The 26,839-nt window shown below is 35.0% G+C and overlaps 1 protein-coding gene across 1 annotated transcript in view; it reads right to left on the bottom strand.

Moving 5' to 3' along the window:
• Positions 1-26,839, bottom strand: part of Ptprq (protein tyrosine phosphatase, receptor type, Q) — a 168,776-nt gene that overhangs the window by 42,905 nt on the left and 99,032 nt on the right. Inside the window, exons 27-32 of the mRNA XM_013020306.1 lie at positions 13,716-13,837; positions 11,238-11,424; positions 6,543-6,787; positions 4,396-4,462; positions 1,396-1,554; positions 239-461 (exon numbers count right to left, since the gene is read on the bottom strand). Coding sequence (XP_012875760.1) covers positions 239-461; positions 1,396-1,554; positions 4,396-4,462; positions 6,543-6,787; positions 11,238-11,424; positions 13,716-13,837 — 1,003 coding nt within the window. The remainder of the gene's footprint in view (positions 1-238; positions 462-1,395; positions 1,555-4,395; positions 4,463-6,542; positions 6,788-11,237; positions 11,425-13,715; positions 13,838-26,839) is intronic.

Raw genomic sequence — 26,839 nt, 5'->3', positions numbered from 1 at the left:
CTACCACTGAGCCACCTTCCCAGCTCATTTTTCACTTTTGCAACTAACGTTGTCAAAACTTTTTTTTCAGATTTTCCTGCTATCATACTCTTTGTCTATAGAACATCTAACTTTCCATAATAAGTCTATAATACATGGTGGATATCCAGTGCTTACTGGGATGGTGAAAAAAATGGATAGATATCCAATATTAACAAACTCACTAAGATAATTCAGAGATGATATAAACTATACTTACAAATACTGCTTTTTCGGCTTCAGAGGTCCATTGCAAATTTTCTCTTCATTGCCAGGAATCATGCAAGCATTATCAGCACCTATCACATAGATTTCCTCATTGCCACTGTACTTGGTCTTTCCTTCTATACATGGAGGGTTAGGGAAGCCTTCATTTGTAAAATATGGCCTTGCTTTGTTAAAATATGCATCATACCACTTTGTTACATTTCCATCATGCTGAGCTATTTTCAGAGGAAAAAAAGAGAGTATTGATCATAAGTAACATTTGGAAATACTTTAACATTTACAGAAAGCCTTTGTAATTGGGTTAGGGGATTCTAGAGGCAACAGCAGTCACTCTGAATCAGCACCATCATTTAGCTTGTCTACTTGGCTAAGCAGGTAACCCTGTCCTTCTCTACTGTAAATGAATCTAAGCCACTGTTGTGGTGGTGGAGTTCTCTGGAAGAAAAAGGAACAACTTTAAGTGAAGGTCACACTTATTCATAAGTCTAAAGATGTTATCTAGATCCACCTTGCAAAAATCAAAACAGTCCTACTAGCATAGAAAATAAGCCACAGACTTTAATTATAACTTTTATCATGTGGGTAAAACACTTTCAGCATAAATGGTATATAATTGGTGATAATATTGACAATCTAGCCTGGTGCCCATGGCTCATGCCTGTAATCTTAGCTACTGAGGAAGCTGATATCTGAGGATCGCAGTTGGAAGCCAGCCTGGGCAGAATAGTCTATGAGACTCTTATCTCAAATTGATCACAAGAAAAGCTGGAAGTGGTGCTAATGCCTCAAATGGTAGAGTGATAGCCCTGAGCAAAAAGAGCCCAGGGACAGTGCCCAGGCCCAGAGATCAAGCTCCAAGACTGGCAAAAAGAATAAAAATCAATAAAATCAATAAAAATAGACACAGAGTGTGTGATAGCGATAAATCAACGTTATGTCTTCATTTTTGTTTGTTTCTTTGTTTTAGAGTCAGGTTCTCATTACTTAGCCCAAGTAGGCCTGGAATTAACAATCTTCAAGATCCACAGCATTAGAATTAAAGGTTTATGCCATCATGCCCAGCTCACTTCTTTTGAACTGTTATTTATTTTATAAACTTAGAAATTCATTTTCCACAATTCAACAAGAAAACTGAATATCGGTTGGTACCTCCTGTTTCTGCCACAAGCACTTGCACGTTTTTGATTGGTCCATGATCATCATTGTAGTAACATATTGGCATTCTGATTGTAATCGTTGTTGAGGTCACAAGCAGTTTTCCTGTGGCATCATATATAGGGGTTGGTTTGGTTTTGGGCCGGGCTGGAGCTATAAATAGAAAAGATATATCACTATAACTGATTATTTTGCTTCTAACCAGAAGGGTGTAAATCAAATTCTCATTTCAGGCAGCTAACTTATAGATAAAATGGTTGCAGAAACAAATAACAAATTAAGGACTGTGTTTGGATAAAACATCTATTTACCAATTATTATCTCATGACAGTGTAGCTATGCATTTGAGACTTGTCTGAGATAATTGGGCCCAGGTGTGATTTCCAGGCATCTGACACATTTTCACATGTTAAAACATTCAATTTATGCATACTCTTGCTCATAATGTAATTTTCATAAATGCACAAAACATTTACATCTTGCTAATATTTTAGTGTAATTTTCTTTTTACTCCCTTTAGCTGCTGTTCTAGAACTGATTGCAGCAGCCTTCTTATAGTTGGTTTATCTTAGACACACAGAGGATGGTCTCCTATACTTTTCCTCTTGTTTCCATAATCATAGAAATCACAAAAAGAGACTTTTCTCAATTTTTTCTAATATGGCTATATTGGAAATTATCATTGCTCTATATATTGGTTTTCTTACTTCAGTGTGACTTGTATAAGTCTTTCTGATACTTCAGCTACAATGCTAACTCATACTTCTTAGTGATGGTAGCATATACTGTGGCAGTTTCATATTGATCCAGCCATCTGCCAAGCAAGGGGAACTCAACCATCTACCTAGAAATGGGACTTTTATTCCAGTTATTGAGCATTTAATATAATATCTAGCCTTGCATGGTTGCTTTAATTTGGTAGTCTTTTTATTTCTATGGATAGATTCCCAACAGTGGAATTTCTGGTATCAAAGGTATTTTTAACCTTAATAGGCTAGTATCTGAAACTGTCATGATATTCACATTTTTCCATCATCCAATATAAACATCTCTGAAATATGTAATTCTAGGGGCTCTTCTTGTTTTTTCATCATATACAGACATATATGTCATATATACATCATATATAATATATACATATATACCTATATATCATATGTATACATATATAGACTAGTCATGATTCTTTGCTTAGAAAAGAGTGAAAGCAAGAACCATTTTGACATGGGGATGCAAAAACATAGGAGATGGTACTTTGCTAATGTGTAAAATTATATGTCTATTGCTATCTATGTACTGGCATGTCTGCCAGTGCATAACAAAAAAATTAGGATGGCATAATTCTTATTCTTCTTATACTTCATGAAGTCATTTTTACAAATAACTGATAGTTTCAAATGCTTTATGTATTTGTATATTCCAAAATACAGTATTTGCCAACTGAAATCAAAGATTAATGTTAACAAGCTGGTCACCAGTGGCTCATACCCGTAATTTTAGCTACTCAGGAGACTGAGATCTGAGGATGTAGTTCAAAGCCATCCAGAGCAGGAAATTCTGTGAGACATATCCAATTAAGCCTATCAAAGCAGGAAGTGGAGTTGTAGCTCAAATAGTAGAGTATTCCCTTTGAGCAGAAACGCTCAGAGAGAGCACCCAGGTCCTGAGTTCAAGCCCCAGGACAGGCACAAAAAGGGGAATTAATATTATCAAGAAATATTATAGCTGTATTGATAATTCACTGATTAATTTTAAAAAATAGTTTAAATGAATTTGACTATTTCTTATTCTTCATAGTAAAGGTTTCCAGATCCTTTCTTAAAAGGGTTTTTCAAAATCATCACTTTTAAACTGCATACCAATCCGTTTGCAGGCTTATAAAGAAACATCTTCAAAATTAAATGGATATCAAGAGGTCAATCCAGGATTCACTCTCAAACATTTGATACTGAATCTCACCTAATCTCACACTTGTCATCAGTTGCTGTGTTGTGCCTGCCACAGACTAAGTTACTTCTTGCTTTAAAAAGAGAAGTATTAGGGGGAATTCCACATAGGTCCAGGTATTTCAGGAGATTTGTTACATTTTATTCTCTCTAAATGTTTTATTACATTTGTTTATGTGTACTACAGAGAGAACAAGCTGAACAAATTTGCTGTTCACCAATTTTACTGGATTTTGTGGATCTTGTGTGTGTGTGTGTGTGTGTGAGAGAGAGAGAGAGAGAGAGAGAAAGAGAGAGAATTTTAGATATGTCTTCTATAAAAACATACATGTTGACAGGTGCTGGTAGATCACACCTGTAATCCTAGCTATTCAGGAGGCTAAACTCTGAGGATCGCCATTCAAAGCCAGCCGAGGCAGGAAAAACCCCGTGAAAGTCTTATCTCCAATTAACCACCAGAAAACCGGAAGTGGTGCTCAAGTTGTAGAGCGCTGGCCTTGAGCTGAAGAGTACCTAAGCTCAGAGTTCAAGCCCAACGACCAACCAAAAACAAACAAACAAAAAAACCAATACATCCATGCCAGAACAATGAAGTGATATACCTACATTCTAGTAAAAAATCATGAAATTGACGATAGGTAGCTGGGTAAATACTGAGTCCAAATGGAAAAGATCTGACTTCTGAGATAGAAGTCAGTCAAATAAATCAATTACATCTACTCAAAAATCCAGGCATAGGTAATTTTAAAAACTTTCTTAAAAAAACAAGATTTAAACTATAGAATTTTCTTTGAGAAATTAAGCCTAAGAAATAAAATTTCTTGAGGATAATCAAAGCAAGCTATAAAAATGGGTAGTCACTTTATTGGTAAGTATCATTAGACATTTTAACTATACCTTTCTTAAGCACACATTAGTTAATATATATATATCTGAATCATTAAAAGGCTCGCCTATATCTTTCACTCTAATTTGGAACTCAAATTATAATCACTCTTTGATGAAGGAAGCAATAGTTTACAGGCAGGCAGGCAGGTCACGTCTATACCTTTAATATCCATGGTTATTCTCATCTGAACTTTGGGCCCTGCGCCAGCACTGTTGATTGCATAAACCTGCAACAAAGCAGAAGCTAATCACTATTTCAAGATCTTGCTGCATGTATATATAACTGAACATGATTATGTATAATTTTATAAAAAACACAACTGAATGTAGTCTATTTATGAACTATGATTTCTTAAATGTATACAATTAGGTCCAAAGAATTTTTTTAAATGAAGCATTTTTAAAAATTGATATTGGTACTAAGTCCTAATAGCAAAGGCTGAGTGACCTAAACAAGTCCAATCACAGACAGCAGGAAGAATGGTGGTTTCTCTGGGAACCTGTAGGAGGAACAGATCAGGAAGGCCACTGTGTCTACACTGTCATCTTCTCTAACATCTGTTCCTTCTCTCTGAAGCTAAGAAACTCTTGACTCCTTTAAATCCATATTCAAGATCCTCTTCTGCTTCTGAAATGAAATCCTATTCCTTCAACCTCCCCGTTTTCCTGTATTAAATCATCCCTCTGAAAGTTGGCCTTCATGCCCTTCTTCACCCCTGCCCCAAAGTATCTGATGGTATAACCTGCATAATGCAGCATACACACATAAAACATTTCTGTTTGTATACACAGAGGGTGATTTACACAAATGGGAATCATTTCAATTAACTCTGTGCTTAAGAAGTAAAGACACAAAGTCTTCTTGCATTATTTCATCTTGGTAATGAAATAAGAACTCCGTTCTTATCCAATTTTGCTGTAATTTTAAACACAGTTCAGATTACAATGTTTACTAGAATCAGCTCATTCATTTGTGAATGGTTTGTTAAATTAAACTTGTAATGGTATATTATGATGTAATAGTTACGGTAAATAAGCCAAGCCCATAAGAAATAGTTTAAAAGGGCATATTTATTTATAAATTATAAAGGAACTATTGAAAATAAAGTATTGCAATGACATAGGAATAATAATAATTTTTATTTCTTGAGGGCATAACAACATTTAAGTGAGATAATAAATGAAAACTGTGGCAGAGTTTCTCAAATACGCATGTGTGACACCTACAAATCTCATAAAACAGAGACATTCAGGCATGAGTCAGGCCAGCACTGGAGATGACATCTACTTCTAACAAACTTCCATAGCTGACGGATGCTTTATAGTGCACTTTGCAAAGAGTTGCAGGACTTTGAAAGTGTTTCTTTACATTATAAGCTAGCTATATTTTATTTCCCATTTTTCTCTTTTATTCATAATGGCTCAAATTAAAATAGCACTGTAAATCTATCCTAACTGTAAATGTTTAATCCTTACAAAAACCTATTCCTCTGACCACATTTTCACAGAAGAAACTAGAGACAGAAAGGTGATGAAGCTGTTCAGGCACAGAACTTGTGTTAAAGACTCAGGTCAGCTAATTCTCTTCATCACCCTCCGCCCCTTCCTCAGTAGATATTTATTTCACAGTGGTAGTCTATTTAATGGAAAATGAAGCAAGAATATCAATAAACAGATTATAAGGTTACAGAGTTAAAGTCAAGAATATATGTATATGTGTATATAACACTATATTCATCTGTAAACACATATATTAGTCACAATTTTCTGATCACCACAAAGCATTGGTAGGACAATCAGCTATTGAAGGCTTAGGATGAATTATATGCTGCTAATAGGATGACTTTTCTGAAGCAAATATATCCATTTGTAAACTCCAAGGCATGATACAAAAATAGGCAAAGGATTATATAGACTCCATATTTATATGCATGTGTGTATATGTGAATTTATACATAGGATAAACAGAAACAGTTATTGCAGCCTGCTGCCTTTGAAATCTGCTTTTACAACTTTTATGATTTCTTTCTATTTTATTTGTAATTGTCAAATGGGCAAAGTTTTTAGTAATCTACACATTTCAATAGTTCTCACTATATTATCATATGTATTTATTACACTATATTACAATATATTACTATATATTTATTTCTCAAAGCCTATGTTCTGTTGGCATTTTAAAAATAAAACCACAAATGATGCAAAAATTTAATCATATACAAATTACAGATGTACAAATTACAATGATGATTTTTTATGAATGTATTCTGTAACTTGATTAAATAATAGAAAGCTATGCACACTTACACTGATGTTGTAGGTGTGTCCACCTTTTAGTCCTTCTAACATGGCAATGACGGAAGTGTCTGTTGTCTGGATGATGCTCAGGTTGTGAATCTGGACAGCAGTGGGGTCATCTTCTCGGTACACTAACGCTTGGTATGCTCGGATGTTTCCATTTGGTTGAGAAGGAGGAAGAAATGTTAACTGAAATTTTGTCACTTCATCGGGAATCTTCTGAAATGTCATGTTGTTAGGTGGATCCTTGGGGGCTACAAAGAAATATTTAATATTATAATTTTCTTTAAGTTGTTTTGTATTGGATCTCAGTGTAAACTTTATTTGCTGCACGTTTCTGTTTGTAGTGTGAAATAGCATATCTTACTTAAACCATGTAAGTTATGGAAATTACCCATAACTGCTAGTTTCATTGTTATAGTTCACAGAAACTAAAATGGGGGGTGCAGTTTGTTTATTATCTTCGCCTTTTATATACATTCATTTATTTAGATGCTTTAATCAAATCCAGGTCCCTACCCATGCTAAACAAAGTGTTCTATCACTGACTTACACCCTAGACCATATTTATACTTTTGTGCAGAATGTGTTCCTATGACTTTTCAAACTTATTGTATTAAAACTATATACATTAACAGGAAGTAGCAACTCAAAATAGCAACTCAATCCTATGTAACCTTCTTCCAGGTTTCCCAATGGTGACATCATATATTGCTGTAGTTCAATATCAAACCACAGAATTTACAACTATACAATATTTTTAGCCAGCTTACATATTTTATTCCTGATTTCATCGATATTTTTGGGTATGTGTATAGAATACCATACAATTTTTTCTGATGTAGAGATACTATAATGACCACAAAAAATACATAAAAATGTTCCATTACTCTAAACTCCCTCCCACAATACTGGTATTTGCACTTAGATACATTTGAGCCACACTAATTGTTCTCCATTGCTACTGTTTGTCATTTTGAGAATGATATCAGGCTTATGATCTTGAGGAACATCCATGTTGCTAAGTGAACCAATAGTTTATTCTAATTTATTATATATATAATTAGTGTTCCATTTTCTGAATATATTAGATTGCTTATACACAGAGAGATATTTACATTATTTCTAGTTAAAAACTAGAATATTAATATTAGTAATATTAATAAAATCCACATTGACATTCATGCACAGATGTCCAAGTGAGCATAAAATTTTGATTCTCTGTAATCAATGCTTATGATTATAATCATAATCAAAGATTATGATTGTTGTGCCATGTGGCAAGTACCTTTTTAGTTTTATAAGATACTGCCCAACTATTTTCCTATGTGGCTTTCACACTTACAATAGCAGGATTCAGAGGTTCAGTCTCTGTATCTTTGCCAGTATTTGCTAACATGACTGTTTTTTAAGTTATAATGTTTTCTGCTCCAAGTGATAAACAGTTATATCTGACTGTGCTTTCAATCTGTATTTCCCTTATGGATGATACTGAAATTCTATCTTATGTGTTTACTTGCCAGCTGAATCTTCTGAGTAATAGAATTTCTGCTGGCATCTTTTATCAGTTTTCTAATTCCTTAAATAATCAAGGTTATTTTAGATAAATATAAATTAGCTTAAACCAGGCACTGGTGACTCATGACTGTAATCCTAGCTTCTCAGGAGTCTGAGATCTGAGGATTGTGGTTCAAAGCCAGTCCAGGAAGGTAAGGCTATGAGACCCTTATCTCCAATAAACTACTCAGAAAAAGCTGAAAGTAATAGTGTGGCTCAAGTATCAGAACACTAGCCTTACACAAAAGGAGCTCAGGAACAGCAAACACGAGTTCAAGCTGCAGGACCCCACAACAAAGAAAGAAATATTCATTTAATAAATATGAAAATAAATTATATGAAATATAATACATATGAAGCTAAAGTTATTTTATAAATATAGGAGCATGAACTCTCAGCACTTTATAATTAAGGTTGTTTATAGTAATACCAGATTTATTGAATACATCTATTTTGATCATCATAAAATGACTATGTTCTTTTATACTTAGTCAAGTATTGCTACAGAAAGCTCAAACCTAGTGGGACATGACTACAATTTTAGCTTCTTGAAAATTGGAGGATCACAGTTTGAGGCCACCCAGGACTGAAAATCTAGCTAGACATCTCCAGAATAACTAACAAAAAGCAGATTGGAGGGTCATCTCAAGTGGTAAAGTGTCGGCCCTGAGTTCATACGCAAGTACTGCCAAGAAAAGAAAGAAAGACAAATAATTCCTATGAAAAAGACCTAATATTTGGCTCTCAGTATTCCAGATTTTCAAGCTTTGCTATCTTGCTAATTTTGCAGACAGTGTCCTGTGACAAGCCAAGAAAAGCAAATAAAGATGAGTAAAAAAGAGAACCAGATAAACACGTTATTTTACCAAGTATCATGTTGTAGCTAGAAAAATACATAGCTAAAACACTGGATAGTATAGTTCATATTTTCACTTTGTTTTTCTTACCTTCTCAAGATACTTAAGCAAAATGATGGTGGGGCTAATAATTTCAACAAAAATGTACTCACTACTTCTGTAACTGTGACCCCTTTGTATAACACCTTGACAATAAAAATTTTTAAATATAAAAATTAAATAACATACCTAAGAAATACATTTTCAGGTTAAAGGTGGCTTTCTCTAAATTTAGGATGAGGTTTATAGCTAGATAAGCAAGATAATTCTCTGAATGCTAGATTTTCCTCTTCCAAATTACATTTTGTTTGCATATAAGTGTACTCTTAGAGAATCAGCAAAAAATTTAAGTCACTATCTCCTTAAGAAAGATCAAACATTGAGATCTGACAATCAGCACTTCATGGTATGTGCACTCATCAGCGATTTTTCTCCCACTCACAGAGAAGTACAATGAGGGTCAAATGCAAAAAGCATAATTAATACATAGATATCAATTAAGGAGCAGCAAAATAGAAATAAACAGAGCTGAGGATACTGGAGATAAAATTTCCCTCACTATTTAGGATCATAAATCTATAAAAAATGAATAAAAAATGTAATGTAAGGAAAAGTCACCCTGAAAAATATTTTTATCTCCTATACATAGCTCACCAATTAAATAACTTAACTATAGCAACACATTCTTTCCTCTGCTCTTTCCAATGATATATCTGTTGTCAAAGAACATTAGGAATCTGAAAGTCTGGGAGATTCAATTCCCCCATTGATGTCCATTGGTTATAGTTAGAGGATTCACTCAGGCCCTATTCAAGGAATTTGAGAAACTCTGTATATAGATCCTGACATATTCCAAATAGTTACATCATAAAACATGCTAGTTGATGATGGGAAGAAAACAACCATGCTAATGTGATCTGGAATGTAAATCCCACATTACTTAATAGTGAGGGTATTAATTGAATCAACATTCAAATCACAGCACAGAAAAAAATAACCAAAATGGAATTTTAGTTGTAGCCTTTTGGGTGGTAGACATTTGACAAAATAATCTGTTAGGTAAGGTCAAGTTTATTTTTTGAGGACTTAGCAGATTTGGTAAGCTCATAAAAGTACAGGTGAGTACCATTCATTTGTTTCTGTATTTACAAGCACTGAATAGTCTCCATAATTCCATTTTGTCTCAAAGGTGTCAATTGCAGTGTCATTAAACCTTTTGAATTTTCTTTAGAAATTTATTCATAACAATATGTCATAGGGTAGGGTGAAGAACAGTAAGAAAGACAGATGATCTGTATAACTTGGAGGGGTGCTGGAGGGAGGGAAAGTAGGAGAAAATTGAGGGAAGGGATAACGAGGTTGACAAGAAATGCACTTATTACCTTCCTTATATAACTGAAACCCTTCTATACAGCACCATGACAATAAAAAAGTAAAAAGTAAAAACATTGGTCCTTGAAAATTGCTGACAGTCCCCCTTCTTTCACACATTTACTTTTCCCCTATGGAAGGGGAATCTCAACAATCTGGCTCTTCTTCAGGTTTCATATTTTGTAGGATTCCCATGAATATATATACTAATAAATTCATTTATATTTGCATATTATATATCTTAACACGTGTCTATCCCATTACTCTACATTTTGTTCTCCAAGGATCATTTTTAGATGATATACAGTTTTGGAGAAATCTGGTAGAAACAAGGATGAGATAAATTCCTGCAGGCATTTTTGTCTCAGTATTATTCCTTTTTGTGAGATAACTGTGTATTCCTTTAAGATTGCTCATTGGAACTTCAGGCTCTAAATATTAGTTATTGTCATGAGACCTACAAATTTGCCAGTAGGTCATAGGGCCCCTCTTTTCCTTGTTAGGAACTCCTCTGATTATTAGCAGTCAAACACTCACATGAGTTTTTACATTTATAGTTTAAGGGGACCTGGGGATGCAAATGGAAGTCTTGTAGCCTTTTACAAGAGAAATTTAATTTTATGAAAAAGCCAATTTCCTTTCTCCTCTCTCTTTCCATTCTTCTTTCAAATCTTCTTTCTTTTTACCCTCCTTTCCTTCCCTCTTTCTTTATGAAAAAGAAGAGATATAAATTCTCCAGAATTTTAAACTACTATGCTATTGAAAACGTAATAAAAATAAAGGAAAACTATTCTGACCAAACTTCAGTCATAACAGAAAAAAAAAGAAAAACAGACAGTTGTCTCGACTACCGTTCAACAATGACCAAAGCCCCCCTCACCTGACTCTAAAGTAGTAACGATGACCTTAGCACTTGACTCTCCATCCACGTATGCAGCACTGACATTGCCAGTAAATGCAGTGACCACCACAGAATACCGTGTGAATATTTGTAAGTCATTAATTTCTATGGTTTTATTTTCTTCATTTGATTTTATGAAGGAAACATTAAAGTCATCATTATCTACCTATGAGAAAAAAATAGTTAACAAGTAAGGACACATTTGTTCTAAAAAAATGAAGGCAACAACAATGTCTGTGTACAATAATGGAATGTACAATAGAGTAAGATAATGCATATGAAGAAGCAACATATTTATCAGTAGTTAAAATATTAATTACTCTCCCATCCTTCTCTCTTTTATTCCCCATGCTCATTTTTAAGATCTGTATTTATAATGAGATTACAGAGTCATTTTTAAAATATTTTGGCTTTCATTTAAGTACAACCAAATTGTAAGAGATAACTATTTTCCATAATGAAGTGACTTTCATTCGATATAGCACAGTTTCACCATTATGTAATCTGCTTTTAATGCTTAACTCAAAGATAGTGGCAGTTTAATAATGTACTAAAATATTCACAGATAATGCTCTAAAAGAAAGGACAGAAATTAGAGAATGAATGGGAACTCAGACTTTGCCTTTAGACAAAACGCATAGGTAACCCATTAAATTTTCTTTGAATGAACACAGACTGTTTGAGACAAATGAATTTCCATTTAGAGAAGAGCATAATGGCATAATAAAACAAAACAAGAGAGACAGGCAAGGAAAGGAAGGAAAGAAGAAAAGGAATGTCCTGAAATTGCTTAATTTAATGCATCAGATGACCTAAAAGAGAATGGTCATTGGGCCCAGAAAATCCCCAACAAGTGTCAAAGCACTTGTCCATTCTTTTACCAGCTAACAATCCTTCATTACAGACACAGAATTTGGTTTGCGAGTTGGGTGCCAGTGGCCCATACCTGTAATCCTAGCTACTCAGGAGGCTGAGATCTGAGGATTGTGGTTCAAAGTTAGCCCAGGCATTAAAATCTGTGAGACTTGTGCTTCCAATAAACCACCAGAAAATTGAAAGTGGCACTGTGACTGAAAGTGGTAGAGCACTAGCTTTGAGTGAAAGAACTCAGGGACAATGCCCAGGCCCTGAGTTCAAGCCCCATGAGATAGTGAAGAAAAGAATTTGGTTTTCATGTGGAAGGTGCCAAAGCTTTCCAGGCTCAATGCCTGGCACCATATTCATTCTTCCCTCCACAGATATAGGCCTCCTCATGAATTTCAGTCATCTATCTGACAAACATCCTTCATCTATTCCTCATCACCACAAATGGGCAGACATTTGCCAAATCTTACAGATTTAAATTATTTTTCATTCCATTCTGTTACTATATTTCCTTTCTTCTAGCTTTTTTCATCTATTTACTCAGATAGTTTCCCGTTTCCCTAATATATCATCCCAGACACAGCACAGAAACTATCCAGAGCAACCATTCTGTAAAATAGATTTTATACCCCTTCATTGCTTTAATTCTTTAATTGAGGCCCTTAATATAAACCTGAAGTCTGCAACATGTTACATTGTTGCTCTCTTTCTTTTGAATGTTATCCTGTGAGATGGCTGCACTGCTTTCTTTTCTTTTTTTTTTTTTGGTCCAGTTGTGGGGCCTGAACTCTGGGCCTGGGCGCTGTCCCTCAGCTCTTCAGCTCAAGGCTAGTGCTCTACCACTTGAGCCACAGCACCACTTCTGGCTTTTTTCTTTTTGCTTATGTGGTGCTGAGGAATCGAACCCAGGGCCTCAAGCAGACAAGGCAAGCGCTCTACCACTGAGCCACCTTCCCAGCCCTGCACTGCTTTCTTTTGTTTGTAGTAATGAGGTATGGAACTCAGGGCTTTACCCTTACTAGACAAGTGCTTTCTCCTGTGAGAACATCTCTCCTATCTGAGAGATGTTTCCTCCCAGGTCTTCTCCATCTCATGCTATTCTGTGTCCCTTTCCACTATATTTTAAATCAAAATTAACCACTTATTTCCATACATCATCTGTGACCTGAGAATAAGTGTAATAGTTAAATGACTAAAACTGTACAAGCATTGAACACTAGTTATGTGTCAAAATGTTCTAAGTTCTTTATGCAGAAATACTCAGAATCTCCAAATGGATAGATAGGTAGATAGGTAGGTAGGTAGATAGATACATAGATAGATGGGTAGACAGACAGGCAGGCAGGCAGGCAGGCAAGCAGACAGACAGATAGATAGAAGTAGGTGGATATGTGTGTGTGTGTGTGTGTGTGTGTGTGTGTGTGTGTGCCTGTGTGTGTGTGTGCCTATACAATTTAATATAGGTATTAACAAAGAAGTTAAACATATTTCCTAATTGGTAACAGAAACAAGCCTCAGATTCAAATAGTCTGACTCCCAAACTTATAAGCATGTTCTCTAACCATCTATTAGTGAAGGCAAGTCATGCCTTACCGACTTGACATCAATCAGGTAGAATGTTGGTCCAGTAATGACAGCAGGTTCACTCCAGTTGATATGGATGCTAAAAGGTGATGTTGCTACTACATGCACATTTTCAGGAGGACCATCTGGAGCTGTGTCAAGAGAAAAATCAATTATCTGCTACAGAAAAAAGTAATTTCTGCAGTATAATAACAGAAAAAAACATGAAAAATGAACAGTGCTTTATATTAACTTACAACATGTTAAAGGCATTAGAAAATTAAAAGACCCAATTCTTTAAAACTCATTACAACAGAACAAGAACTTTTCATAAGAGAAATTAATTAAAATCATGAACACATGATTTTTAAATTTGAAAGAGTATGTGGAAAAGGAAGTACAAAATTGCTAAAATAAATCTTTTTAAATAGATAACTATTTTATTTCAAAACAGATAAATTACCAGTCATGGTTTAAAAAAGAAAAAGGGGTGGAGTTGGAAACAGAAACTAGTATAAAGGAATTAGAATTATCCAAAGATACATAGGTCCTATGATTTCCCTTATTTGCAAGAACTAGTATATTTCTAGGATAATCTTACCAGACATGCAGAAAGGGTCAAAAGCTATGTACACATGACCATATAAGTTGATGCTAAGCGAAATGAACCCCAAGATATGGACATAAGACTTTTTTTCTTTGTTGCTGTTGTTTGTAAAGTATTATGTGATTTTTTGTTTCTTTTCTATGTTCCCCCATGGTATAACCCCTGTTGTCACTGTATTTAATTCTGGTGCCCTGCATCTTGTAAATACATTTTTCTAATTTGGGGAAGGGAAATGAAATAAAAAGCTGAAACAAGGATACAGGATGGCCCATTGTAACAATGAGACATACAAGACACTATGTTGAAAATGAACTTTACAACTTGGGGCAAGAGGAGTTGGGAAGGTTGGGAGGGAAAGGATAGTAGGGGAAATACAAAGGAGGGGGTAACAATGCTCAATAGGAAATGTACTCATTACCTTACTCGTGTAATTTTTAACCCCTCTGTATAGTATCTTTACAATTAAAAATAGTCTTTGTTATGAAAAGAGGAAGGGTTGAGGGGAGAATGCAGTAATCATATTCAATGCATATCCTATGAAAGTAGGAACATTGAGGGAATGAGTGGGGTTGAGAGGGAGGAAGAGAACGATGAAAGGGATGATACTGATCAAGATGAATTATACTCAGATTGACATGCTGAATGATAACCTCTTTGTACAACAAATCTATTATTAGATAGCCTCAACTCTATCCTACAGTCATCAGGATTCCAAACAAATTCTTTACATTACTGTAAAAAAGCTATGTACGTATGGCCAGATAAGATGATGTTAAGTAAAATGAATCCCAAGATAGGGACACAAGTGTTTTTTTTCTTTCTTGCTATTGTTCCTAATGTATTTATAATATACTACGTGATTTTTTTGTTGCTTTGTATGTTCCTCCCCCATGCTATAACCCCTGTTTTCACTGTATTTGATGTCAATGCCCTCCATCTTGTATATACACTTCTCTAACTTGGGGAGGGGAAGGGAAAAAACAAAATGCTTAAATAAGATACAGGTTGACCCATTGTAACAATGAGATGTACACTATGTTGAAAAACAAACTTTATAATTGTTGTTTTTAATATACTAAGTGATTTTTTTGTTTCTTTTGTATGTTCTGCCCCCTGTGGTATATTTCCTGTTGTCACTGTATTTGATTTTGTTACCCTGGTATTGTATATACGTTTATTTGAATTAGGGAAGGGAAAGGGGACAACAGAATGGTGAGACAAAGGACAAGAGGGAACCAATGCAACAGCAATATACATAAGACAATATGTTTGAAATGATCTGTACAACTCGGGGTAGCAGTAGGGGGAGGGAGAGAAAAGGAGAGAAGGGGTAACAAGTTTGACAAGAAATATACTTATTACCTTACCTATGTAACTGTAACCCCTCTGTACATCACCTTGAAAATACAAAAGGGAAAAAAGAGTAAAGATAAGAACTTACTAAAAATAGTGTACTGAGAGGGCAAAGATCTATCAGGTCAATGAAGGAACCAAGACTCAATATAAGCTACTCAGAGAAGCCAGGACTAGGGTAGGCTCTGGAGGCGAAGAAGATTCCAGCAATCAGAAGTGTGGAGTTAGGAACACTTCTGTGCTAAGTCACAAACACAAATGACAGCATCCACAGAGTTTTACTCATGTCTACGCGTGAGCCAGTACTAGGGCTTGAACTCATGGCCTTAGCATTCTTCCTTAGCTTTTTCGCTTAAGGCTGGTACTGTACACTTGAACTGTATCTCGACTTCCAGCTCTTTGGTAGTTCATTGGAAATAAGATTCTTATGGATTTTTCTGCTGGAATCGTGCTGTGCTGTGATGTCATGAGGAAGTGGACCCACTTAATGGGTACAGTGGCTCAGGTCAGTCATTTTAGCTACTTGGGAAGTAGAGATCTGGAAGATCCTAGTTCTAGGTAGCCCCAGTCAGAAATGAAAAACTCAATCTGAAAAGTAACTTTTAAAGAAGAGTTAGGGGAATTGTTCAAGTGGTGAAGTGCTTGCCTAGCAAGCACCAGGCTCTGGGTTCAAATCCGGTATCATCAAAAAAGAAAAAAAAAAGGTGAGATCTTAGACCTTTGGTCTGTTCCTCTCATGAATGGGACTGAGGCCCTTAGAGTAGAGGCTCCTCAGAATATTGAGCTAGCTTGCCTATTTTCTTTCTCCCAGTTGAAGACACAGCATTTCTCACCCACCCTTCCAGAAGAACTATTCCCGTAAGGAACCAAACATACTGGTGCCTCAATCTTGGATTAATTAGCCTCTGGAAGTGTGAATAAGATTCTGTTTTATAAATTACTCTGTCTCTGATATAGTACACAGAACCAATTAAAAAGGAGTTAATAGCAATGACAGTCTTCATCACTGTTTTCCTGATCATTACAAAAGATTTCCCAAGAGATGTAATGTATGTGGAATTTAGAGAGGAAATGAGGGACAGATTGTATAGGGTCTTTAAGATTACTGCTAAGGTCTTTTTAACAAGGTAACATAGACAAAAAGACAAATGTCATCATTAATTATTATGAACTAGAACAGGCCACCATAGATTGATAGACTGTGCTTTTTTTTTTTTTGGTGGTACCAAGGCTTGAACTGGTCACTTGCACTCTTACATGGCTGATGCTCTACCACCTAGACACTTAGACATATCTCCAGTCTGGTATTTACTGGAAATAAGAGTTTCTTAGCTTTTTCTTTGGGTACTGTACTCAAACCTTAATCCTATAGGTTCCAGGAGTCTGAGTAGCTAGGATTACAGGTATGAGCCCTTAATATCCAACTTATACTGTGAAGATCACTCCAAATTAATAGGACCAAAAGAGGAAAGACCATCTCCAGGGAAAAGCTGATTCATGGACCTTTATAGGGTCAACTCAATACTGTTAGGACTATACTTTTAAACTCAATTTTTTCTAACAGACCAATGGGAAATCACCTGCCTGCTGCCCAGATATGATTATGAAAATTTTGCTGAAAACTTTCCTTGGAAAGTTCATGAACTTTCATTACAATAGAGATGGTATGGTAGCTTTTATTTTAAAATCTTTTCAGAGGATTATGTCCACAAGTATGTTCCACAGTATGTGCCTTTGGAATATCACTAAGTACAGACGCCAAACTATTTCCCAAAACCTGCGCTTGCAAATAGGTGTGTAGGGCAGCCAAAAATCAGCATCATGCCTTATTTGAGCTTCTTGCCTTCCACAGTAAAATGTCAAGCCTGCAATCATTCCTGTCATAGTTGCAATCAAACTCTGCTACCCCATGCAGAGCTGAGAGGAAAATGCCACTCACAACACATCTAAGCATTCTACTAAATATTTTATGTGCCATACACTGATAAATCATGTTTTAAAAGTGAATTATTTAGCACCTTGCTGAGCTGTGCTTAAATGTCATTTTAGGGAAATTTTTCAAAGTTGTTGTTTCTGTTCCTTCTTCCTATGCTTACATGTTCAGTAAACTTAATAATAAGATTGCCTGTTCTGTTATACAAGTGTTTCTCCTAGAATGTATTTTCTCTTAGCATGTGTTCTATCAGCCTCTGTCCTTGAAAGATGAGAACTTTGAAGTCCAAATGAACTACAAACAATTAAACATAACACTATATATATGTAACAATAAATAATGCTATGCTTCTGACTGAAATATGAGAGATAATTATTTGATTAATTCATATGTGATCTAAAAGGAAAATTTAGAACACCCAATAATAATCTATTCTGAAAACAGCATGTCATTATTTTAGTAACATTTAAATACTCCAGGTGTATTTATAAACTCATTAAACTTGTAATTGTTTTAGGTAAATCTCTCTAGAAATTTTTCAAAATTCCAAAAATGCATGGCCATATATATTATTATTGTTTACTCTTTGACCATAGTATATAGTAATCTATTACTAGAGTCACATAAAGAGAAAATGCAAAATTACAATTATGAATGTCCACTGCCAAATAAAGGAAGCTGAGGGGGATAAAGTGATGGGAGAGTGGCTGGGAATCCACCAGTCTGAGAGCTTTGTAACGCATAAGCATCCTAGGGAAGCTTTGTTTGTCTCCCCATAAACTGTCACATTCTGATTTAAGATTGTTTGTGAAATGAATCTGGTCAGTAATGGGCCAAGATATCACTATACCCTTTTTCTTATAAATCACGGCAATTTACTCAGTAGGAATGATCTATCCTTATTCTCTCATTCTCCATAATCCAATCACTTCCTCTCATAAGCACTTTTCCCCTGGTTTTCACAATAATGCATTTTCTGTAACTAACAACCATCATTTCCTGATTATCATGCTTCTATCCTTGCGCAGGAATGTGGGTCTTATGTGGGTCAGGGTCATCTTTCCCATCCATCTGTGTCTCCCTGCTAAGTGTATTAGTTGAAAGGTGAGTCTGGATAGACCATCATTTTGCCTAGCCCATGTAAAAAGTTTGAATGTCCTCCAGTCTGGGTCACTTCATTAAGGACCAATGAATTTTGATGTATCTAACACTCTAATTTGAGAATAGGCACATTTAAAGACTTGTTACCAACTTTGCCTTCTGTAAATCTCTTTAAATATAATTTAATGCTAGAAATCATTATAGAACATACTGTGTGATTTTTAATTTACCATCCAATGGTGAGTTTCCTAGAGAATGGACATAAAATAATTAAAATATTTAACAGTCATTCATAAGAGAGAAAATCTTAAGCTCTGTACATTTAGTTTGCCTATTTGCAGATAAATTCATTTTAACGTTTATTTAAAAGGCATACCATTCTGACTGTTCGTTTCAGAACCTATGAGAACACAAGATTCCTACAGACTATCACCACAAAGTAAAGAGCTCTGTTGCTACTCAGTTACACAGTACTAACAACTTTGAGGATTGTGGGTTGATAATTTAAGCTTTGAGTTTTAGACGTCGCTAGAGATCAGAGAAAATATAATTAGCTGGGTGAATTCCTTGGGTTTTAAAGAATTCAGGGCATCATGGGCACAAAAGAAGCTCAACAATTACATTTTCATATTACTGCACTCCAAGAACATCTCTAGACCTACCTCTTCAGTGGTTATGGCTCTGTGATCATTGGCTCATCTACACTAATGCTGGATGTTTCCCTAGATAGCAGTAGCTTCAGGGCCCAGCATGGAATACCATTGTTAAAAGGGTATTTCAATAGAAATATATAAAAAGAATATGTGAAATATTTCTTATAATTCTATGATAGTTTAAGTTTGATTTACACTTAGATTTTCTGTAAGCTTAAGAATTTATCAGATTAGACTGCTTCATGAGGATGGAGAATGATTCATGGAAGTTCACACTGATTTATTACATAATCATCTCATTGGATTCTTAACACAGTTGGTATGTGACTCATTTCGCATTGGATTATGTTGAAAATAATGTCAAAACCTCAAACAATACACTAAAAAAGAAAGAAAAACAGAACTTACTAGCTATGTTAAGCAGGAATGAAAATATTCTATCTTTACTATTGATTTAGGAGAACACGTCTTTTCCTAGAATTGCATCATATTTTTGCAACCACTTTGTACCACAGTGGTTTCCAAAATATGGTCTCCAGGCCAGTGGCATTGGCATCACTGAGGATGCCATAAGAAAGCAAATTCTCTAGCCATACCTTACATTGCAAATCTTACCCGGAGCACGAGATTAAGCAAATAGCATCCACTCCAGTTGAGAGTCAAGATTGTAGTTCAAGTTTAAGAACAAATTAAGAACCAATACTAACATGCTCTAGGAAAAAGTAGTGATACAGCCTTTCAGATTAATGACCAATGATTACAACCCTTAGTAAGAGTGGCAAGAGGATTACATTACAGCTTCTGTGAGGTCTGTGGAGAAACTCAGGAGCAGGCAGTCAATATGGCTACAGGTACATCAAGCTACACCAATTGCACAGATTAGTCTACTTCTTTTTCATTCTATTTTTTTTTCTGGATAGACTATGAAGTAAGATTGCTCCTACCATCTGACAAACTTGTTTAACTATTTTAACAAACCATTTAGATATTTTAAACGCTTTAATTCATTTTAAAATAGACATGTATTGATTTAATTCACTGTTTAAATCCTGCTAGATATATTATGTGCATGTATCTTTTCTCTGTGAAGTAATTCACATTTCTTATATTAATAAAAAGAAAACTCAAAATTAAGTCCCAGTCTAATTCTCAGTCTAAAATAGACTGATTTGGTGAAATAAAACAGCTGAGTATATCATATATGGATAGTAACTGAGCAGGAGAATACTCATTTTTTGACAGTAATCAGGCAAATGTTTGAAAGATAAAGGGACTAGGTGGAACCAACCCAGATGCCCCTCAGTAGATGAATGGATCAAGAAAATGTGATATATATATATATGCATATATATATATACATATATATGCATATATATACATATATATATATATATATATAAATTCTATGCCTCCATCAGAAAGAATGACATTGCCCCATTTGTTAGGAAATGGAAAGACTTGGAAAAAATTATATTAAGTGAAGTAAGCCAGGCCCAAAGAAACATAGGTCCCATGGTTTCCCTTATTTGCAATAACTAGTCTATGTCTGAGACAAGCAGAAAAGGCCAAAAGCTATGTATATATGACCATAGAAGATGTTGTTAAGCGAAATGAAACCCAAGATAGGGACACAAATATCTTTTTTTCTTTCTTGTTATTGTTTCTAACGTATTTATAAGGTACCATGTGATTTTTTTGTTGCTTTGTATTCCTCCCCCATGGTATAACCCCTGTTTTCACAGTATTTGATGTTGGTACTCTGCATCTTGTATATACACTTCTCTAATTTGGAGAGGGGAAGGAAAAAAAACCAAAAAGCTTAAATAAAGATACAGGTTGACCCATTGTAACAATTAGAAATACAAAACACTATGTTGAAAATAAACTTTACAACTTCAGTGGGGGGGGGCAAGTGTGGAGGTGGTAGGGAAGGGATGGTAGGGGAAAAACAAAGGAGGAGGCAACAATGCTTGATAAGAAATGTACTCATTACCTTGCTCATGTCACTGTAACCCCTCTGTACAGTATTTTTGCAATAAAAAACATGCAAAAAATAAAAGAAAATTCATATAAGCTATTTTCAAATTGGAGATTTTTACATTGAAATACTTCTCAAAAGACAAATGCCTTCCTTCCATACTCATAAAAAGTCTCTTTTCTTTTCACAGTGGAAGATTTCAAGCGCCTGACCTCCTACATGCAAGGCAAGTGCTCCATCACTGAGCCATGTCCTAGCCCTCACCCCAGACTTAAATAATAGGTATGCAGGCAGAGTTGAAACATTCGTAAGGCATGATAGCAGACCATTTTTCTCATCAACTCAGAATCCTACAAAAATAAGTGATAAATAATTATAATACGATATGTTTTATAGTTTAGAAGCTAGTTTGGGGAAGTGGGAATAGAATAGGGGATTTATTTAAAGCTTGCCAAAGGATATAAGTAATATAAAGCAAAAACAAAAGGAACAATAGCTGGTTTCCAAAAGAGGAGTATGAGAAGAACAGTATGAAAGCAAAGCAAAGGTTCTAGAACATGAAGGATGCAGATGTAATGGTTTTTCTTCCTTGCTATTGCTTTTAACATATTTATAAGATATTTCTTTGTTGCTTTGTATGTCCCTTCCCCACGGTATAACCCCTGTTTTCACTGTATTTGATGTCGGTATAATTTGTGGAGGGGAAGGGCAAAAACAAATCGTTTAAATAGGGATACAGGTGGACCCATTGCAACAAGGAGATGTACAAGTCGTTATGTGGAAAAACGAACTTTACAACTTTGTTGGGGGTGGGGAGAATCGGGTAGGGGGAGCGAGGAGGGGTATGGGAAGGGATGAGAAGGGGAAACAAAGAGGAGGCAAACAATGCTTGATAAGAAATGTACTCGTAAAAAAAAAAAAGAAAAAAAATGTACTCGTTATCTTGCCCATGTAATTGTAACTCTTCTGTACGGTATTCTCACAATGAAAAAAAAAAAAAAAGATCACTCACTATTCAAGCACTACACAGTATAAAATGGTGTGTAGAAACCAGAATGCAAGGAAAACTGTTCTCAGAGGTCTCTGCTCTAACAAAGGAGGGGGCAACAATGCTTGATAAGAAATGTACTCATTACCTTGCTCATGTAACTGTAACCGCTCTGTACAGTAGTTTCACAATTAAAAAAAAACATTAAAACAGGAAAAAAGAAAAATGAACTTTACAACTTGCGGGGGGTGGTGGGGTAGCGGGGAAGGGAGGGCAGGGATGGGAAGGGGAAACAAAGGAGGAGGCAACAATGCTTGATAAGAAATGTACCCATTACCTTGCTCATGTAATTGTAACCCCTCTGTACGGTATTTTCACAATTAAAAAATTAATAAAAAAGAATATAACCCCCAAAATGAATATCCTAATGTTTGTCAAAGAAACAATTTTTTTTACATATGGAGAGAAAATGATCAAATATTTTCAGCAGAGGAATGACGTGGTCATTCAAAATGGTATTCAAAAGCCGAGTTAGAAGATAGAAAATAGGAACTGACAGGCCATTTAGTTTCTTTTTACAGTAATCTAGGAAATAAATGCTAAGAGATGCCTATTACCTTGCTCATGTCACTGTAACCCCTATGTACAGCATTTTTACAATTAAAAATGTACAAAATAAAGAAAATAAGTACCAATACAAAAGGAATATAGAAGGTAAATTCAACTTGGTCTCAGGTATTGAATTGTGGTGGGTGAGAACAAATAAGAATCACTTCTAGAATCATAAAAGTCTAAAACACTGGCAGTGGCTTGGGTTCAGTGGTAATAGGGAGAGTGACTGAAAATCTACAGTGATCAGATCAATAACTTCAATATTCCTGCCCCACGGGAGGTAGATGTGTTGAATCACACATTTGGTGCCTTTAGTTGATGTTTTAGAAGACTTTCATCAGCTTCTAACTAATTTTATGGAAGTATAACCGCCATTCAAAGAATAAATTGTGCTGATTTTCTTAGGTAATAGACAGAGAATCATTCTACAAATGCACTGTCACTCATAGACTTTGCTATGTCTTGAAATATGTTTCTTATTTATGTCTAACATGGTTTCTTTCATTAAATAATGGTTTTTTCATAGAAAAGAGAAGTTATATTTATGTTGCTGTAGTAATGCATTGTAGGTGCATTATTATACAGTTTAGCATAGATTAAGACAGTTGAATATATCTCAATATATTCAATATGTTATCAGCATTTTCTTATTTTAAATAATGTTAGGGGTATTCTGTCCTTTGGCTTTTCTTCTTCTGAGATGATAAAGTTACATTCCTTAGAAACTTCTTTGATGAGGCATGTTTTGTTGAATTTTTTTTTAACTCAACAGATGTTTGGGTAGTTAAAATTCCTCATGAGTATGGTATCCTGTGGTTTTCACAACCTAAGTGTTACCTCAGGAATTTTTCCTCTCTTGCAGTCTTCCAGTCCTGGTGGTCTACAGGAGATGCACATCACAAGAGTCTCATCATTCCATACTAATTTCATACCCACACTTCTTTAAAGTTGTACAGTTCCTCAATGCTGACATTATGCGTACCACACAAATTTTTAACAGCTTTCTATTTTACATCCCAACTCTTGCCCAAGTGAAACTGATTTTGAGTATAGGAATAATCGGAAAAATGAGAAGGGAGGAAAATATGGGCAAGATTATAATATTTCAAGTTAAATTTTTTTTTGTAATTTTACTTTGTATCTCCATATACACAGCATGAAGAAGGATTATTATTATGCAAATAACTCAAGGAGAAATACAATTTGGCTTCCATTACACAGATCAGAGTATATGGAGGAAGGGAATGTTAGCCCGAGTTTGCCAAATATTGTTTCCTTTATTCACTCTAGTGTACCTCTGTAGATTCAGATTCAGAGACTAACTCAATTTAATTCTCATTATATTCTTACTTTGCTCCCTGGATTCCTAGTTTTGTTCCTCTCTTCATAAGCTCAGAGTTTAAAAATAGCATATTTCTTACACTACAAGGCATTTTAGAGGCTTTTATACTTATCTTCAGGCTTTTAAAAAAATATTAGGATGTATCATAAAATAAAAGCCAATTTCAGAAATAAATGAATAATACATAGTTCACTAAGGTTCTTTATCCAAATGAATTTTTGCTTATAAAATGTCCAAATGTTAATATTTGATATGCACAATAACTATGTAAACATTATTTGATTACTAAAAATAATACTACTGCTGAATCTGGGTGCCAATGGCTTATTCCTATAATCCTAGTTACTCGGAAGACTGAGATCTGAGGTAGTTTGAAGTCAGCCCATTCAGGAAAGTCTGTGAGACTCTTACCTCGAATTAATCACAGAAAAAGCCAGATAAGGTATTATGTCTCAAGTGACAGAGCACTATCTTTGAGCACAAGGAGCTCAGGGACAGAGCCCAGGCCCAGAGTTCAAGCCTCAGGATTGGAGGAAAAGAAAAACTACTACAGCTCTTTATGATTTATACTACTTGGCTTCTCTAATTTAGTAATGTTATTTTACAACAGATTATATATGCAGTGTATGTACACACATGTTATATATGTATGTGGTAATATGTGTGATACACATAAGTGTTTGTTTTTTATATCAATGCAATCTCAGATGATCTCTCCTTGACATTGTATAATAAATATAAATTTTCCTTTACCATATAATTAGGAGATTTAGAAATTCAAGCATATATTTTAATTTTTTTATTGTAACGATACTGTACAGAGGAGTTACAGTTACATGAGTAAAGTAATGGATATATTTCCTATAGAGCATTGTTACCCCCTCCTTTGTTTTTCCCCTACCATCCCTTCGCTCCTCACCTCCCCAACTCCTCCCCACCCTGAAGTTGTAAAGTCCCTTTTCAACATAGTGTCTTCTATGCCTCCTTGTTACAATGGGTCAGCCTGGGCACTTATCATTAGTTGCCTCTTCAACTAGAGGCAAAAAGCAAAAAAATCTCTTCATTCCTTAGGTCAAAGGACTCAATTCACTGACATAATTTCAAAAGTTGAAATATTTGTTAGTTTCAGCACTGCCTTTTTAGATGTTGTTGTGTGCTAAATAAACATTTTTGTAATTACTTAAAGGGTGCTTATAAGAGCTGGTACATTGGAACGACTACTTTATTAGGCAGGACTAGGTACTCCCTGAATGGCATGCTTATGGGAAGCAGGCAGAATCTCTCCTATCACAAGTTGCATAGATATATTTTAACATGAGGTATCTACTGGCTTGATCTGGCATGTTTAGATAAAGCAGCTACATCTTTTTAACTTTTAAAAAATTAGTTGCAAAGAAGAAATGGGATATTTTCACACAAAAGTGCCTAATCTTCCAGTTTCCCTGGAAACGTCGGAAGATTTAAAAGCGTGGGCTGTCTGTAGGATAATAACTAGCTAGCAATAATGTGGTCCCTTTATAGAGGACACATGCTCTATTAACTTGCCAAGGGTTCATCACTCCCAATCATCTACCAGTAGCCAACTTCATTCAAAATGGTATTTGTCTGACTCCAAATTACTTCAGTTCCTGTGATTTCCACATTTATTATTCAATCAATGTCCCACTTTTCTATCACATCTGCCTTTGTAATTTTACTTACTGCTACTAGCTAAGGGAACTATAACCCTTAGCTTTAGTGATGTTGTAATCTCAAGAATCCTTTTCATTTCATTTCTTTTAAAATCAGTAGGTCCGTAATTGTGACTCTTATTAACTGATTCCAGAATGAACCAGTTCTCATATGTCTCTCTTCTTTTCATGGCACTGTCATTATTACTATCACCTGTATGTAGCTTATTCTATTACCTACTGTAGCTTATTCCAACAAATTTCACTCATTTGAGAAATACCTAGATTATCTACTAGTACCAGGCATGACTCAAGGTGATAGGAAATGGCAGTGATCAAGGTATTCTCTAAAATCAAATGAAAAAAAAATGAAAAAGATAAGGTAATTGTTAACTGTTGGTTATAACATAGTGTTATATAAAATTGCTACCTAGATATTTTCAGATTGAATGGTCAGGGAAATTTATTCTGAGCAAGAATTATTAGAATTAAATAGAAATCTATACATATCTTCTGCTCATGTGAAGAGAGATGTGGAGGAACATTCCACCCAAATAAAAAATGTTGGGCAAAGACATAGGGCTAAAGTTTACTTTCCATTTTTAGGTAGCAAATACAGTGTAATGTGAGTAGTAGGTTAAAAAAAGGGGGAAAGTGGTAATAAAGGTAAAGTATTAGGTAGAAAGCAATCATGCAGGGCTTTGCTAAACTTGCTAAAGAATTTATATTTTATCATTTAAGCTATGGGAACTCATTGGCAGCTTAAACACAAAAGTGACTCATCTGTTAGGTTTTCTAATACAAATGTAACAGTTTAGGTGATCAGCCTGGTTCACACAGTGCTAGCAAGCAAGGAAGGGTTGGAGTCATACAATAGCAATGCATATGAAGACCGGACCTATTTAGATGGTGTTGTC

Source organism: Dipodomys ordii, unplaced genomic scaffold (assembly GCF_000151885.1).
Source record: "Dipodomys ordii isolate 6190 unplaced genomic scaffold, Dord_2.0 Scaffold3, whole genome shotgun sequence".
Taxonomy (NCBI): Eukaryota; Metazoa; Chordata; class Mammalia; order Rodentia; family Heteromyidae; genus Dipodomys; species Dipodomys ordii.
Note: the sequence above shows the minus strand (reverse complement) of the source record. Positions and strands in the feature narration are given on the sequence as shown.